The sequence below is a fragment of the Zalophus californianus genome, chromosome 11 (assembly GCF_009762305.2).
Source record: "Zalophus californianus isolate mZalCal1 chromosome 11, mZalCal1.pri.v2, whole genome shotgun sequence".
Taxonomy (NCBI): Eukaryota; Metazoa; Chordata; class Mammalia; order Carnivora; family Otariidae; genus Zalophus; species Zalophus californianus.
Window position 1 is genome coordinate 96,380,501 of NC_045605.1, and position 16,020 is coordinate 96,396,520.

Consider the following 16,020-nt stretch of genomic DNA (forward strand, 5'->3'; position numbering starts at 1 on the left):
TCCTCCTCAGTCCAGTATTTTCTTTTCTTAGCTGAATGCAGCTCTGTGTCCCTTGATCATGAAAACAGATTTTGTAAGCTGCCAAACACCCTTTAAATAGTTGTTGCTATTAATCCCAGTCCCAGTCTCTGATCTATGAAGAATAGGCTGTTCTCCACCTCTCTGTTCTAATAAATTGGGGCCAAGAAGGCAATGATTTTTCAACAAAGGAACATGTTTGCAGTTCTTATCAAAGAACTTCCTGAAGGCTTACGCTGGGATGGAGAGGAAGGCGCATGGGGATTCCCGTGACTTGGACACACAGGCTGAGTACCAAGAAGGCTAGCGGGGATTTTTCTGTGATTAGAGAGATACGGTCAGTCTCTGTCTTTAGGAGGCTCCACGTCGACACCAGGGAACCCGGAATTGAGTCCCAGCTTTGGCCCTGCCTTGCTCCATTACCTGAGGCACCTGCTCCAGCTCTCTGGGCTTCATTTTCCCTCTCGGTAAAATGGAGGTGTAGCCTCCCTTGCCCCTTCGTTTCCATTTAGGGGTGGGACCCATGAGTGGATGAGAAAAGCTCCAAGCCTTCAAAGTTTGGGCTCTTTTCTGGGTGGGCAGGGACCTGAAATGAAGGGCCTCGTGCATGACGTTAGGTGTGCTTTGGGTTTCCCAGGATTATTGAGCTGAATGGGCAGAAGCCGCCCCTTACCTACAAGCGCTTTCAGGCCATCATCAGCCGCATGGAGCTGCCCAAGAAGCCCGTGGGCTCTGTGACGAGCCAGCAGATGGAGAGCTGCAGGGCCGACATCCAGGAGAACCATGATGACACCTATGGCGTGCCCTCCCTCGAGGAGCTGGGTGCGTACTTCCTGCCCAGAGCCCCCTTTTTTGTAAAATAACTGACCAGGTTTTTTCTGCTTTGTCAAAGTGGTACATGTTATTATACCCAGTGCTGAAGATACAGTGAAGCCAGAATGGGAATAACAATCACTATGACCCTACCACCCAGAGATAGCCACTGCTTAATTTGGAGCATGTCTTCCCAGTCTCTTTTCTGCTCCTACTCATGTACATAATGTTACGTTTCTAATTCCTGCTTCTGTTTTTGTACTTTTCTCTCTCCAAAGATACAGGCACAGTATAGTGCTGGCATCAGTGGGCTCCTCAATACCAAGTTAACTAGTGTTGCTTCCACTGAGAGGGGGTCTGCCAGCCCCTCAGGTTACTGACTGAACCCTTTCTCCCCTTCCTCCCCACCCCCCATTTTTTGATCTGAATAAAGTTAGCCTTTCTCACCTGAAAACAGCACTCATTGCCCGCCAACCCAATAGGGCGGGCAGGCCAGGATTGTTCTCGTGTGCCTGGAGTGAGGAGTGGCAGGGGTAGGGAAGGCAAGGGAGAGGACAGAAAAGTCACGACAGAAAGAGAACCGGGATGACCTGGCAAACGCCGAAATGTTAAGATGATCTCAACCCCAGCAGCACCAAGAACAAACGGTTCAGTTCCCATGAAGCTCAAAGAACATACCGATGTGTCAAGACTTGCTGAGCTATCACTGAAATGGCCTGACCTCTGGTCCTGTGACCTTCTCTCCCTCCTCGCGTAGGGTTCCCTACCGAAGGACTAGGCCCAGCTGTTTGGCAAGGAGGAGAGACAGAAGCTCTGGCCCGCCTGGATAAGCATTTGGAACGGAAGGTATGGCCCCCACTTCTGGGACACAGAACTTCGGGTGCTAGCACCCAGGTGACAGGGGATGTGAGGGTCAGCTTCATGGCTTTTAGTGCCTCTTAGCTCAAAGTGCTTGAAAGTGAAAAACCTCCCTGATGGCAGTAACAACAGCAGTAATAGTAGCTACCATTTAGTGAGTGCTTACCACATGTTGGTCACTGGGTAAATTACCTACTTGCGCTATTTCCTGTTGTCTTTTCAGCATCCCTACCAGGTAGGTGTTAAGCTCTCCATTTGACAAATCAGAAAAGTAAGGTTTAGGGAGGATAAGTAACTTGCCTGAGGTCACACAGTTAGGAAATAGTAGACTTAGATCTTGTTCTGTGTGATTCCAGAACTTACCCTAGATTGCTTTTCTTTCATCTCTATGCAGCTTCCCCTTCCTGAGAGGGTATCTGGTCAAGGAAGTCCATAAGATTAATTTCTTTGTGTTTATGTGTCCTCTCCTCACCTTTTGCTGGGTCCCCTCCAAGGCATCGATTTCCATTTGTTTGGACACAGAGAACAAATAGCCCACCTCCCGGTGAAGTGGGCCTTGACAAGGGGAAGGAAAGAGGCAGAGGCCCCAAAGGCACTCCTTAACAATGTCACATGGCTTCCATGACCCTGGGGCTAGAGGAGCAGAGAAGGTTCTCGTGACTGAGTCAGTTGCTGGTTTTCTGTCCACTAGTGCTCGTTTGTAGACGGGTTCACAACCTTTTGTATTCTCAGATAGGTAAGCATTTGGCCCAGCAGCCAGGTGATAACTATGGAACAAGGAAAAATAGGCAGACCTACATAGGAAAAATGCTTCCCAGCCCTGGAGGTGCCTCACCAGCAGTGAAAATGTGCCTCAGATCCCACCTCCCTTAGGTCCATAGGCCTTGATGTCCCTCTCTGGGTGTTACCTTCAGCCAGCCCCACCAACTGAAAAGGATGAGACTGATGTCCAAGGGCTTTGGGGAGGACCAGCTGTCCTTGTCCACATCAGGAGCTTTACCCAAAGATTCTTGGGATCAGTTTGGGGACACAGGCCAGGCCGAGGGGGCAGAGTGGTGGAGGTGACAAACAGGATGGCAAGAGTGGAATAAGACTGACAAGTATAAAGAGCTAACTTACAGCCTTGTGGAATATCACCACCTTAAAAGCACTTCGTGGAGGGCTGCCCCTTCGATCACCAAGTCAGGGGGTCCTTTTCCACATAACCCTGGGTCTGGTCTGTCACAGGGCCTTGTGTCAGGATTCTTCAGACTCCCTGGTGGCCAATGGCGACATTGTGTCCTACGACTGGGAGAGGAAAAGGGGCCTGTGAGCAGGAGTGTAACGGGCTCTGAGGAGGTTTATTTCAGTCTTCCATTTTCTGACTCTGAAGTGAGCATCTATCTACTCATGTCAAGATGGCTTAGCTGCTGGAAAGACTGCCCAGTGAGGCAAGTATGGAGTCTGTCTCCAGGAGAGTAGTTTATTGCAGATGACAGACATGAAACAAGAAATTACCATGTACTGTGGGTCAGGAAAGGAGTGGTTCAAAGGGTTAGGAGAGCAAAGAGCAAGAGAGTTTTTTTGTTATTAGTCAGTTTGTATTTGCAGGCTGGCTTTTGAAAAGGTGTTTTTGAGCTCATGTAACTAAGAGTCTAAGGTGTAGCCTTTAGGCACAGCTGGACCCAGATGTCCAAATAATGCTACTGGGAATACATTCTCCATCTCTGAGCTCGGCTTTCCTCTCTGTTAGTTTATTCTCGGGTAGGCTTTCCTTAAATAGTGGCAAAGTGGTCACAGCAGCTTATTTTCAATCCGCTTAGCACACCAGAGGAAGTGTGGTATGCCTCTTTTCCAAAAGCTTCAGGAAAAGTCCCGAGGAGTGTTTTCATTGGCCTGGCTTGGGTCATGCGACAGTCCCTGACTCAGTCATCATGGCCAAGGAAGCGGTGCTCTCCCTCGTCAGACTTGCATCCTGAGCCTACTCCCAGAGTCAGAAGGTGAGCTTAGCTGCACTGCACCCACTTGGACTGAGATTAGGGAAGGCTGGATCACCACAAGAAAATTAGGTGCTGTCACCAAAAAGGGGAGACAATCCACATGATCTTTACTACTGGGTTACCCAAAATAGTAGACGAGGGCAAGCATCTCTTTTTAAAAGTATCCCCATTTTTAAATGAAAATGGAATGATAGAATTGGAATACCAGCATTTTGCAGCCTTCAATGATGACGCATTGTACATTAATGACTGCTAACCCCATAAAGAGAGCTAGGGCAGGCATTCTGTCCCCCCACAGTCTTGCCAAAGAAATCAAACCTGAGTCCAATCCTGTCTCTGGTACCAGCCACCAATTTGCAGGCAGTATACCATGAGTGTGCAATCAGCAAAATGCAGACTGTGAGAATCAGTACAAGTCAAATGGCCTGGATTCTTCCACAAAGCAAGGGAAAGAAAGAAATGACCGGAAATACATAGATTAAAAGAAACTTAAATAACACATCAAAGTCCTGTAAATGGCCAGGGCTAAACTATAGTGCCTAGGGATGCACATGTGGTTGAAAAAAAACCCACTTAAAAATGCAAGGAATAGGAGCACCTGGGTGGCTCAGTCGGTTAAGTGTCCAACTCTTGATTTTGGCTCAGGTCATGATCTTGGGGTCTTGAGATTGAGCCCCGAGTCAGGCTCAGATTAAGATTCTCCCTCTCCCTCTGCTCCTCCCCCCTCTAAAAAATGCAAGGAACGACTAAAAAGATAAAGCCCTCCCTCCCAAATACGCATTGCAAAAATAGGAAAACATCAACATTTTTAAATGCAAGGAAGTGATTATTATAAAAGTTCGGTGAGTGCTCACTTGTGGGGCCAGGAAGGGACTGTGACTGGGGTTTCTGGGGTGGCCAGCAAGGTTCTGGTTCTTGAACTTTGGTGATTGTTGCATTAGTGTTTGTCTTAGAATAATTCATTAAGCCACACATTCGTGTTACTTCCGTATCTGTATTTCACTTAAAAAGGCTTTCAGAGGGAGGTGCGTAAGGGTGTGAGCAGACAGATATACCTAGTGTTTGTCAGAGGCACTTAACCTGATACCTGAGCGGTTACCTGCAGAGGAGGGGACTGTTAGGTTGAGACTTGAAGGAAAAGTCAGAGTTAACCAAGGGAAAGTGAGTAAAAAGCAGGACAGCATTCCAGGCCAAGGGAGCTGCGTGTGCAAAGGCCCGCAAGAGTGTGGTGCTTACAAGAGAGTGGCAAGAGATGAACCTAAGAAGGACAGGCTCATCCAGACAGTGGGGTGCTTGTAAGCCATGTTTAAGATTGGGACTTGATCCTAACAGCAACAGGAATCCCAGTACACGTTTGTTCCTGCAGAAGGGTGTTCTTAAGCCATTGCTCTGCTCCCAGTGTGGAGATGGAATTAGGGGGGGATGAGAAGGGAGGTCAGTTGGGAGGCTGTCACAGTTGTCTTGTCTACATCTTAGCCTGAACCCGGTTGGTAGCAAGAGGGGAAGAAAAGGACAGATTTGAGGAGTATTTGAACAGTAGAATTGACAGGACTTGGCAACAAGGAAGTCAAAGGTGATGACCGGGCCTCTGGCTTGGGCACCCAGGTAGATGACTGTGCGCTTTCTAAGATAGAAATGCCCAGGGAAGGGTGGTCTGTAGAAAATAGCTGTTACACTTTGAGGGGCCTGGATAGCAGTCAGGTAGAGATCCCGGCAGGGAGTTGGATAGAGTGATCTGGGAGTCTAGCTAAGCAGTAGCTAAGCAGTCTGAGCTGGAGCCACCGACGTGTTGATCATCCGCACAGAGGTGGCATTGGGAGCCATGGGACTGGTCGTGCTTCCCCAGGAACACAGTTGAGTAGGGGCCCAGCACAGAGCCCTGAGGTGCCAACATTGAAGGGATTGGGAGGGGAGGCAGCCAGCCACGTGGGAGGCAGCCAGGAGTGTGTGGAGTCCAGAGGCGAAGGGAACAGAGGGTGTAGAGACCAGAGTAGGGTGAGGTATGCTGAGAGGTCCGAAAATATGGCAGGCGAGTGCCTGCGGGACTCAGTGGCACGGAGATCACCCGCACTCTGTGGGAGCCAGCTTGGAGGGAGCAGTGGAGGCAGAAGCCATGCTGGGATGGGCCAAGAAGTGCAGGTGGCTATGGGACATGGGCTGTGGAGAGAAGAAAGTGGACGGGACAGAGGTCCACAGGCTTCCTAGAGGTTCTTTATTTTTTCTTCTTTTGTTTGCAAAGAAATTAGATGATTTTCCCAATGTTCTTGGTGTGGAAACTGGAGAGGGAGAGATGGAAGGTACAGGGGAGGGAAGAGGGGAGAGCTCCAGAGCCAGGGGAGACCTTGGCCTTGGGCAGAGTCACCAGAGAGGCAGTGGGGAGGAGATGGGGAGGTGTGGACCCAGGTGAGTTTGTAGATTTGGTGGCTAAGAGTTGAGGAGTTTTTCAGCCAAAGGCTTGCATTTCCTTACAGTAAGGAAGGGAAGTCATCTGCTGAGGGGTGGTGGGGAAGTGTGGAGGAGGAGGTCTGCAGAGGGTGTAAAGTTTGTGAAAGAGGCATCACGAAGAGGAAAAGAGGGTGCGAGGAGCTGAGGTAGAAACAGTTATCAGCTGTAACTGGAATCTGGAGTTAGAAGCTAAGTCCGACCAGCCCTGTCTCTTAGCACCTCTGTAACCTCAGAAGAGCCACATAATCCTTTGAGCTTTGTGGTTCGTTTCCAAAAGGAGGTACCGATAAGTGCTGGCCCAGAGGATTGTCCGGACCCCACGGGAGAAGCCACGTAATGGTGAGCCGCGAGGTAAAGCACTGTGCCAGTGCCTCAGGGTTGTTCTCTGCAACGTCCAGGCCTTTCCTTTCTTCGCCTTCTCTTCCCGCTGCAGGCCTGGGTTGCCAACTATGAGAGACCCCGAATGAACGCCAACTCCCTGCTGGCCAGCCCCACGGGCCTCAGCCCCTACCTGCGCTTTGGCTGCCTCTCGAGCCGTCTCTTCTACTACCGCCTATGGGACCTGTATAAAAAGGTGAGGGCGCGGCGAGGGCAGCACGCCCTGCCCCGGTTGCGGGCCAGACACCCTGCAAAGAAGCCCTCTCCGCTGGCCCTGGTGGTGGGGACCGGGTTGTGGGTTCTGGGGGTGCTTATGTTTGTGTACAGTCCAGAGAAGATAGGGAGGAGTCACATCCTCCCTAGGATGACCACCTAAGAGGTGGCAGAACCCAGCGCCACCCAAACTGCTGATCTAAATAAACTCCAGGTATCAAGTAGAGCAGGACAGGCCGAAAAGCTGACCTCAGGGTGTGACCCTCCAGGTGGAAGATCTGCCGGGCAAGCACTTGGGCTGGGAGGCGGGGAGGGCAAGGCTGGAACCAGTCCCAAGCGGAGGAGCACAGCAACCCTCTGTGGGGCTGGCGCGGAGCATTTAACGGGGGAGCCCAGGAGCAGTAACCTGCCTACCAGTAACGGGGAAGTGACCCGGGCTGAATGCGGGGCTGTCCTGTATGGACCATAGGCAAATAACCCTGTGGTAGTAGTGCACCTGCCCCCAGAAGGAAAGAGGGCGACACATCCAACTATCCGCATTCAGCAAGTCATCCTTACGTCTGTGTCGTTTCATGCTGTTTCCCTGTCCTTGCCTGTAGCAGGATTTTGTGGCGTGGGGTGGCTTTGCCAGTTTGGAATCTTGTGATTTTAGGAAAGTCATTATTTGCTTGGAGGCCTGGTCTGATCTTTTAATTCCCTCAAGGCCCCAGATCCAGGCTGTTGTAATCACTTATTTAACCAGAATCTAAACTGAGCATTTTTTATGCATGCATGCTGATGGGTAAACGCCTTTTGACTCTAGAAAATAGAGCCAAGCAGGCACCCTTGAGGACAAGGATCATGGGCCAGGCCTGGGGAGTTTGGTTCCCGGTGCACACAGCCAGGGAGTGCTGTGGGTTTCAGTCTGCAAGCACGCTGGGCCACTGCTAGGGCATGGTCCCCTCCATGTGTCTAGGGGTTTGGAACCACCACATTTGTAGCAGCTCCAGACTGCTCTGTGGGAGAGATCTGAGTGACATGGCGCCGAGAGCTGGGCCAGTGTTATATGCGTGTGCTACCCCCACCCCCAGGTGAAGCGGAACAGCACGCCCCCCCTCTCCCTGTTTGGGCAACTGCTATGGCGAGAGTTCTTCTACACGGCAGCCACCAACAACCCCAGGTTTGACCGAATGGAAGGGAACCCCATCTGCATCCAGATCCCCTGGGACCGCAACCCCGAGGCCCTGGCCAAGTGGGCCGAGGGCAAGACAGGCTTCCCTTGGATCGACGCCATCATGACCCAGCTGAGGCAGGAGGGCTGGATCCACCATCTGGCCCGGCATGCCGTGGCCTGTTTCCTCACCCGCGGGGACCTCTGGGTCAGCTGGGAGAGCGGGGTCCGGGTGAGTGCGCTCTCCGGGGAAGCTAGCCCATACCCTCTTGTCAAGCCCAGCAAGGGCAGCCTTCTTCTGGCCTGAGGCCTGGGGTGGGATCCCTGGATCCAGGGGATCCCCTCCAAATCCTTCTTGGTTTGCCCTCAGCAGAAGGGCTTCGGCTCTCTCTTCTCCATGGGCCGTGTGGTAACTTGGGGAGCACCTGGCAGTAGGTCCCCATCAAGGCTGACTGTCTCACCCTCTCCCCATGTAGGTATTTGATGAGCTGCTCCTGGATGCAGATTTCAGCGTGAATGCGGGCAGCTGGATGTGGCTGTCCTGCAGTGCTTTCTTCCAGCAGTTCTTTCACTGCTACTGCCCTGTGGGCTTCGGCCGCCGCACAGACCCCAGCGGAGACTACATCAGGTGAGGCTGCGGTCCAGGCTCTCTGGCTCCTGGCTGCTGGGGCTGGCTCCTAAGATAAGATACCCGTGGCCCTTTGAAGGAGAGTCGCCGTGTGCTGACCAGTTGTCCGATGTGTGTGTTTCAGGCGATACCTGCCCATATTGAAAGGATTCCCCTCTCGATACATCTATGAGCCCTGGAATGCCCCCGAGTCCATTCAGAAGGCAGCCAAGTGCATCATTGGTGTGGACTACCCCCGGCCCATTGTCAACCATGCTGAGACCAGCCGGCTCAACATTGAGCGAATGAAGCAGATTTACCAGCAGCTCTCCCGCTACCGGGGACTCTGTAAGGAGCCACTACTCCCACCCCCCACCCCCCAGCTCACTGAAGAGAAGGACGTACCTGCGGGCTTTATGGGGATTTCCAGATATTTGCAAAGGGAGACCAGGTGCTCTCTTCTCAGCTCTTAAGTTGACCTGACTTCTCAGGGCACAGGGCACTGCAGGCTGGGCTGGATCAGGCCTCTCTTAATTGTGGCCAGTGGAGAGAGGTGGAACGTCAGAGTCATGGTCCAGCACCCCCTGTCCCCTGTCACCCCATCTTGTCTTCAACTGCCCTGTGGCCCTCTGCAGTCCTGTGAGATGGCATTCTGATTGCTCCCGTGCCTCTCTCCCAGGTCTGCTGGCGTCCGTCCCTTCTTGTGTGGAAGACCTCAGCAACCCGGTGGCAGAGCCCAGCTCGGGCCAGACTGGGAGCAGTGCAGGTGAGTAGCAGCTGGCCTCCTGTGGCCTGTGTCCGTCCAGAGGACACCACAGACCTACTGCCACTTGAGTCATTGAGGGCTCAGGACAAAAGCTGGAATGAGTCTGTGCCCCATATATAGAGCTTATATTCCACTTGGGAGAGACAAATAGTAAAGGAACCGTGCAAGATCATTTCAGATAACAGGTGCTTTTGGGGAAAATAAAATTGAATGACCTGGGGCACCTGGGTGGCTCAGTTGGTTGAGCGACTGCCTTCGGCTCAGGTCATGATCCTGGAGTCCGGGGATCGAGTCCCGCACTGGGCTCCCTGCTCACAGGGAGTCTCCTTCTCCCTCTGACCCTCCCCCTTCTCATGTGCTCTCTCTCTCAAATAAATAAATAAAATAAAATCTTAAAAAAAAAAAAATTGAATGACCTGATACGAGAGTGGCCAGGGAAGGGGGATGGTACTTTAGATTGGAGTAGTGAGGGAACGCCAGTCTAAGCAGGGACCCAAGTCACAAGCAGAATCCGGCTTTCCGAGAACTGGGAGAAGAGCATTCCAGGCAAAGGGAATAACAAGAAAAGACAAGAGACAGAATGAGCTTAGCTCATGCAAGGAACAGAGGAAGGGAGCCAGTGTGGCTGGCATGTCTCGAGGGAGGAGCTGGAATGCGACGCGGACGAGCTGTGGCAGGAGCAGCATCCCCAGGCTCCACACCCATGAGGAGAAGTAGGATTCTGTCGTCGGTGCACTGAGAAGGCACTGCCGGCTGGTCAGCAGGGTGGAGGTGTGGGGATCTGATCTAGGTTGTCAGAAGCTCACTCTGCCTGCTGTGTGGAGGGGACAGTGTGGGCAGGGGTGAGGACAGGGAGGCTAGAAAGGAGGCAGCCGTGGTCGTCCAGGCAGGAGGTGGCAGCACAGGCCGGTGATGGGGCTGAATTCTTAACCTCCCCCACTCCTTGGCTCAGGGATAAATATCACTAAGATGAGACCAGCGAGAACTCCAGGGCTTTTTCTAGTTTGCCCAGCCAGGCTGGCTCCACAGACGAGGGTGCTGCTTCAGGAGGCTGATCCGGCATCATGGAGGGAATGCCTGACCCCCGGAGCAAGGGCAGCACACACGTCAACTCCCATCTCTGGCCTGGAGCCCGTGGGGCTTGGGGCCCAAAAGCTGGCCGTGCTGCCAGCATCCCGGGTCGTGCTCTCCTTAGACATTTCCGGGCAAGGTCACTGCTGAAAGGAAGGCTGAGGAGCAGGCCTGAGGAGGAACATGTTGGCATGGCTTCGATGCAGGCTCCCTGCCCCTTAAAGAGCTGCCACTGCCCAGTTTCAGGTCATTTTGGCTTGCTGCACAGTCTGTGTGACACTTGGACCTGCTTCCCTATAGGCCCAAGAGCACTACCCAGTGGCCCAGCGTCCCCCAAGCGCAAGTTGGAAGCAGCCGAGGAGCCACCGGGTGAAGAACTCAGCAAACGGGCCAGGGTGGCAGAGGTACCCGCCCCAGAGCTGCCGAGCAGGGATGTCTGAGAGTGAGTGACAGCAGCTTAGATTCACCTTTGGGAAGGAAGGTGGGAGAAGTGGGGCGTGGGTTTGGAGCTGAAGGTTAAAACCCAGCAAACTAGATTAAAACCGGGTGGGGATTGCATGATTTTTTTTTAGGATTTCAACTTTAAATTTCTATCATTCTGACTTGTATACCTTTTAAATTTTAAAAGGAAATTTAAAAGTAAAGCCTTTACCAACTAAGGAAAAAAATGTTTTTTGGCTCTTTCTACTTATCAAAGTGAGTCAAATCCAACAAAAAAGAAAGCAGAGCCCCGGAGGTGAAGCTGTGGGAGAAATGGCCCCGGGGCAGGGTCTGAGGAGGCTCCAGGACCGGCTGCCACCATGGACAGGCTCTGTCCCATAGGCAGGCCAGCGGAGGGCAGCACTCACCTTTGGAAGAAAGGCAGAGGGCTGTGTGTGGCGGGAGGCCCCGCCCCAGCTGAGGACCAGTAGAGTCTGGCTGCCCCTCATCTGTGCCTCTTAAAGCCACTCCTCCATTCTCACCTTCCTCGTGGCCGAGGCTCTGCACTTCCCTGTCAGCACTCAGCTTTCTTGGAAGCCCCCTGAATATCATTAAAAAATAAAAAATAAAAAATAAAAATTAAAAACTGGCTCCTTCCACAGAGGAGGAAGGACTTTCATGCCTTTCTTGGGGAAATTTAAATTACTCTTCTCTGTGAGTCATCTCAGGTGTTCTTTATGTACCACGTCTGCGTCATTAGACTGGAGAGTGATTTTTTTTCTCTGTGGAGCCAATTGATTCTTTTTTCCCTGACCCTTCCATTTCAGGGCCAGGTGGGGCCATCTGGTTTGAGTGTCTATGCTTGAGTGCTGGGTAAGACAGCAAGTGTTTGATGCTTGTGCCCTTTACCCTACTAGGCTCTTTGTCATAGACATTGCTGATAGATTTGTACTGGTTTGTTCTAGAAGCACCGGCACCCTTAGATACTACTAGATAGTATCTGAACCAATTCTCTCTTCGTTATCCCTTAGCTCTGTAGTACTAAGCAAAGTTCATTCTGTCTTACAAATCTGGAGCTTGCCAGGCTGGTACTCTGACTTTCAGGTGAGAAGATCAAAGAATACAGCGGTTAAATGTCTGGGTCAAAAAAAAGTTGCTCAGTAAGCTAGTGGCATCCAATTCAGAATGAAATTGTTGTCAGCAGGTGTGTGAGGAAGGAGAACATAAGCATATAAGATGTGTTATGATGCCCATCCACAAGCATTTAACAGTCTGCTTAGAAAAAGAAGACAAATAACTTACAATTCCTAGACTGATGATCTAGACTGCACATGCTTACCTCAAGCCGGCTCTTGGTGGGTTGGGGTGATCAGGGAATGCGACACAGATGTTTACACTGGGGCTGAAAGGTGAGTTGGATTTAGGCCACAAGGAAAATAGCTTCAGGATCACATGATCTTATACAAATTACTTAACTGTTATGAGACTTCGCTCCTCACCTCTAAATTCAGTTGTTGCAAAGGTTAAATTTATTAAATATATCTGTCACGTAGGAGTGCATGGGGCTGTTAGGAGTAGGAGAGCTGACTGCCGTGGCTCAAGCAAATAGGGATTTATTTTTCTTCCCTAACAAGAGGCCCTGAGGTGGGCATTGCTTGGTGGTTCAGCAATGTCAGAGCCAGTTTTTCTGCGATTCTCTTGCTTCATGGTCTAAAGGTGGCTGCCACAGCCTCAGCCATCAATTCCTCATTCAAAGCAAGAAAGAAGAGGAATCGCAGAGACAGCTGTACTCATTCATCAATAAACACACACCAAGTTTTTGAGCACAGTTTGCTAGACACTGTTCTCATTGGGCTATTGGGACATGCTGAACAAGACTGACAAAGGCCTTCCCTCTTGGGTACATCTTGGTGGAGGAAACACAATATACAAGTAGAGTCAAGAGGCTCCAAGTGGGATGAAGAAAAATTAAAGTTGGTAAGGAGATAGAGAGTAAAGGTTGGGGCACAGTGGAGGTTTGCAATTTTATTAAGAAGATTGTCAGGGGATGCCTCTCTTCCTTTTTACCAAGAAAATAAAAGCTTTCCCAGAATACCCCTCCCCCAGCTTTTCACATTGGTCTCATGAGCCCAGACTAAGTCACAAAGCCGCCCCCAACATGGGAAGTGGGGATCCAGATTGTCAAGGATTGGCTTAGACATTGGTTTTCCAACTTGAGTAAGCAGTAGAATCCCCTAGAGGATTTGTTAAAACACAGATTGCTGGGCCCCACCTCCAGAATTTCTGATTCAGTAGGTCTGGGGTGGGGCCTGAGAATTTGCATTTCTCACAAGTTCCCAGCAGCTGATGATGCTGCTGTTCTGGGCCTGTACTTTGAGAATCACTGACTTAGAGCAATCATGATTCATTGTCTGCTTCTCAGTATAACACGGTGTCAGCCCATGAGCCACTGAACAAAATCTAGGTTTTGGTAGCAAGGAAGTGTGGATACTGGTAGACCGCTAACAGTGTCTAGGTAATATGCAAGGCAATTAGCCCAATGCCTGGCTCATAAGTTCATAAGTATCCAGTATTATTATTACAGGTATTGTTATTTTAGAAGAATATAAGGCTACCGTTGGGTTGGATCATGAAGGGTCTTAAATGTCAGGCAGGTGAATCCTTGGTATACTCTGGACGCTAAGGAACATTTTGGAACAGGAGAGTGAAATGATCAAACTGGAATCTTGGAAGCATTGGGCTGGGTCCTGCAGAGGAAACAGCGGCAGCCGGGGGGCCAGCTGAGAGGCGATAGCCATGGCCCCAAGTGAAAACATTACAAGGGTGCAGAGGTCAGCCTGTCTCTGGCCTTGCTCTCCAGGAAATAATTCTTCTGCCTGTTGGGATCTTCAGGACTGATTCTCAAGGCTTGCCGTGCCCTTCATCATGGCTAATTGCTCAGAAGTGAGGGCCAGGAGGCCAGAGGACAAGACAGACTGGAGAAGAAGTCATGTGTTCTTTGGAAACCCTGAGCGAAGAGAGTATACTTGTGTTTCACTGTCCGCTGCCGGTAGTGCCTCGCCCTCAGGGCGTTCAGCCTCCCCATCAATAAAACAGAATAGCATCTTGTCACCTGCCCTGCCCTGCCCTGCCCATCGAGCATACACGGCAGGGGAAGAAAATGTAAAACCATACGCACACAAAGCCTTTGAACAAATAAATGCACCACGGAGATGAAATCACGTTCCCATCTTGCCCACGCTTCTCAGGGCGTCTTGGATTGTATTTTTGTTATGTTTGTCAGAGGCAGCACTCTGGGCTAAGCGGACCATGCAGCTGTGGCCACATGGCCTAAGCTGACACCGTGTTATACTGAGAAGCAGACTTGCCCCTTCTCCCCTCATCTCTCAGTCAGTTTTAGTTGTGTGCCTTGGAGCAGGGTACTTAGCCTTTCTGTGACGCTGTATCTGTAAAGTATGACTAATCAATCTTTACCAGCCTGAAGGCTCCATCCTGAACCTTTTGAGGCCCTGTTTAGCTCTGAGCTCTATCGTTTCGTGGTTCTGTTATTTCTAGTGCCTCAGACCTGTGGCAGTTCACAGGGCAGACAATGATTTACAGTGTAAAACACGCCCTGATAATCAGTAGGTTTCATGCTTACCTAAAACCCACACCGATGTCTGTTCTGCATCTGGTTTTATTGTACAGTGTTCACTAAATGGAAAAATAAGCCAGTCCCCAAATAGCTATCATTTCAGAGGCTTCCCCATAATCCGCAAAGCTGCTGACTGCCCAGGATTCCATTAGCCTCCAATTGTGTACAGATTTTTCTTATTGGTCCAAACATTTTACCATGGGGAACCAGCTCACGTGATCCGTGTGCCTGTCAGCTGGTACACCGCGATCTGTTGAGAGAAGCCCCATTGAATACAAAAGGCTCCTGGCCAAGGATCGCCCCTCCCCTCCCCTGCCCACAGTTCACAGAGCTGGGTTAGACCTGGAGCTTCACTGCGGAAAGCCTGACCTCTGGGATCGCCTCGTCATTTTGGCACTTCTTCAGTTGTGTATCCCTCCTTACGTGAACCAGCATGTGTGAAAGGCAGTGGGCAGTCTGAAATGCAACACAGTGGAAGTGGACACTGTGGTATCCGGGCTTCCCGCTCAGACCAGGCAGTGCGCTGCCGTCCTGCCGCTCACGGCCTGGGAGCCTTTGCCCGCCGAGCTGCCTCCCCTCTTCACTTCTCACCATGGAAATGAGAAGTTGGGACACATGGTGGTGTCCCTTTGCACTGCCTTCCACCCTGTCCCCAGTAGCTGTTGGCTGACTGACATCCCCTCCCTGTTGCTGTAGGATTTGTATGGTGCAGGAAGGGAAAGTGTGTCGTTGACATGAGGAAAGAGACGGAGCTGAGAGCCCAGCTTTGTACCCCATCCTGGCCCATCAGAGCCCAGCTGAACCTCTGTTCTTCCCTGTTCCTAACTTGGAGCCTGTAGCAAGCCTCTGCTCCTTTCAAGCTGCTGGGCCCTGAGACTTGGTTACCGGCTCCAAACGAAGTTTCCGCCAACCTTGAGCTGTTGCGAATCCTCTGCTGACGCAAGCTCCTGTGTGCACTTCATCCGCACACCTGTCCTAGGCTAGGATCAGGGACATGGTGGCCTCACACACTGGGCTTTCTTGTTAGCATCTGGTACACAGGTACCCGGGGGGTAATCTTAACACTGGGTGCACTGAGGGAGGCAGTATTAACCCGCTTTGTGTTCCAGCAGCTGCTTCTGGGGTTCTTGTGTTTAATGACAGGTCGAAAGAATTGGACAATTGAGAGATTGATTTTTCAGCAATGTTTCATGAGTTGATTTTTCCCTTGGTGCTTCCCCCAAGCTGTTCTTCCCTTTCTTTTAGTGCTGCTGTCATCACTTTCCTGCAGGGCCTCATTTCATTTTCCCAGCCCCTTTTTTCAGCAGACTTATGCTCTGGCTTGAGAACAAGAGCACAGGAACTGTCTAGTTATCTGCTGATCAAGCAGCTTGAGGAACTAGTTGACTAGGCCTTTGACTAACTTTGTGGACAAGAACAAGCTCGTTCTTCCAAACCTTGGTGTTCTGTGTTTGTGGTTTTGAACCGGTCATAGAGGGACTTGGGTCACGGGGGCTTATCCATGGCCACACACTATCAGCTCCCTTCCCGAGCCTGCCCCATAATACAATTATGCCCAAGTCAGCATGGGTCTGAAGTGTTAGCCTTATAACCACCTGACTGCTTCCTTTCTCAGTTTAGGCATTTGTTGTTTTCCTTTGGAAAATGTTGAATTGTGATGCGGAGTAC

General features: G+C 51.0%; 1 protein-coding gene across 5 annotated transcripts in view; it reads left to right on the plus strand.

Annotated features, from left to right (window-relative positions):
• The window catches only part of CRY2 (cryptochrome circadian regulator 2), a 35,370-nt gene that overhangs the window by 13,652 nt on the left and 5,698 nt on the right, over positions 1–16,020 (plus strand). For 2 of the 5 annotated variants that reach the window (XM_027578054.2, XM_027578057.2), the window contains 9 exons: positions 656–840; positions 1,589–1,677; positions 6,547–6,687; positions 7,775–8,086; positions 8,331–8,482; positions 8,607–8,809; positions 9,141–9,227; positions 10,599–10,740; positions 10,996–11,377. In XM_027578054.2, the coding sequence (XP_027433855.1) occupies positions 656–840; positions 1,589–1,677; positions 6,547–6,687; positions 7,775–8,086; positions 8,331–8,482; positions 8,607–8,809; positions 9,141–9,227; positions 10,599–10,738 (1,309 nt within the window). In that variant the 3' untranslated portion in view covers positions 10,739–10,740; positions 10,996–11,377. Of the gene's footprint in view, positions 1–373; positions 486–655; positions 841–1,588; positions 1,678–6,546; positions 6,688–7,774; positions 8,087–8,330; positions 8,483–8,606; positions 8,810–9,140; positions 9,228–10,598; positions 10,741–10,926; positions 11,382–16,020 lie in introns of those variants that run through there. The other 3 variants (XM_027578058.2, XM_027578056.2, XM_027578055.2) reach the window with 3 other exon arrangements.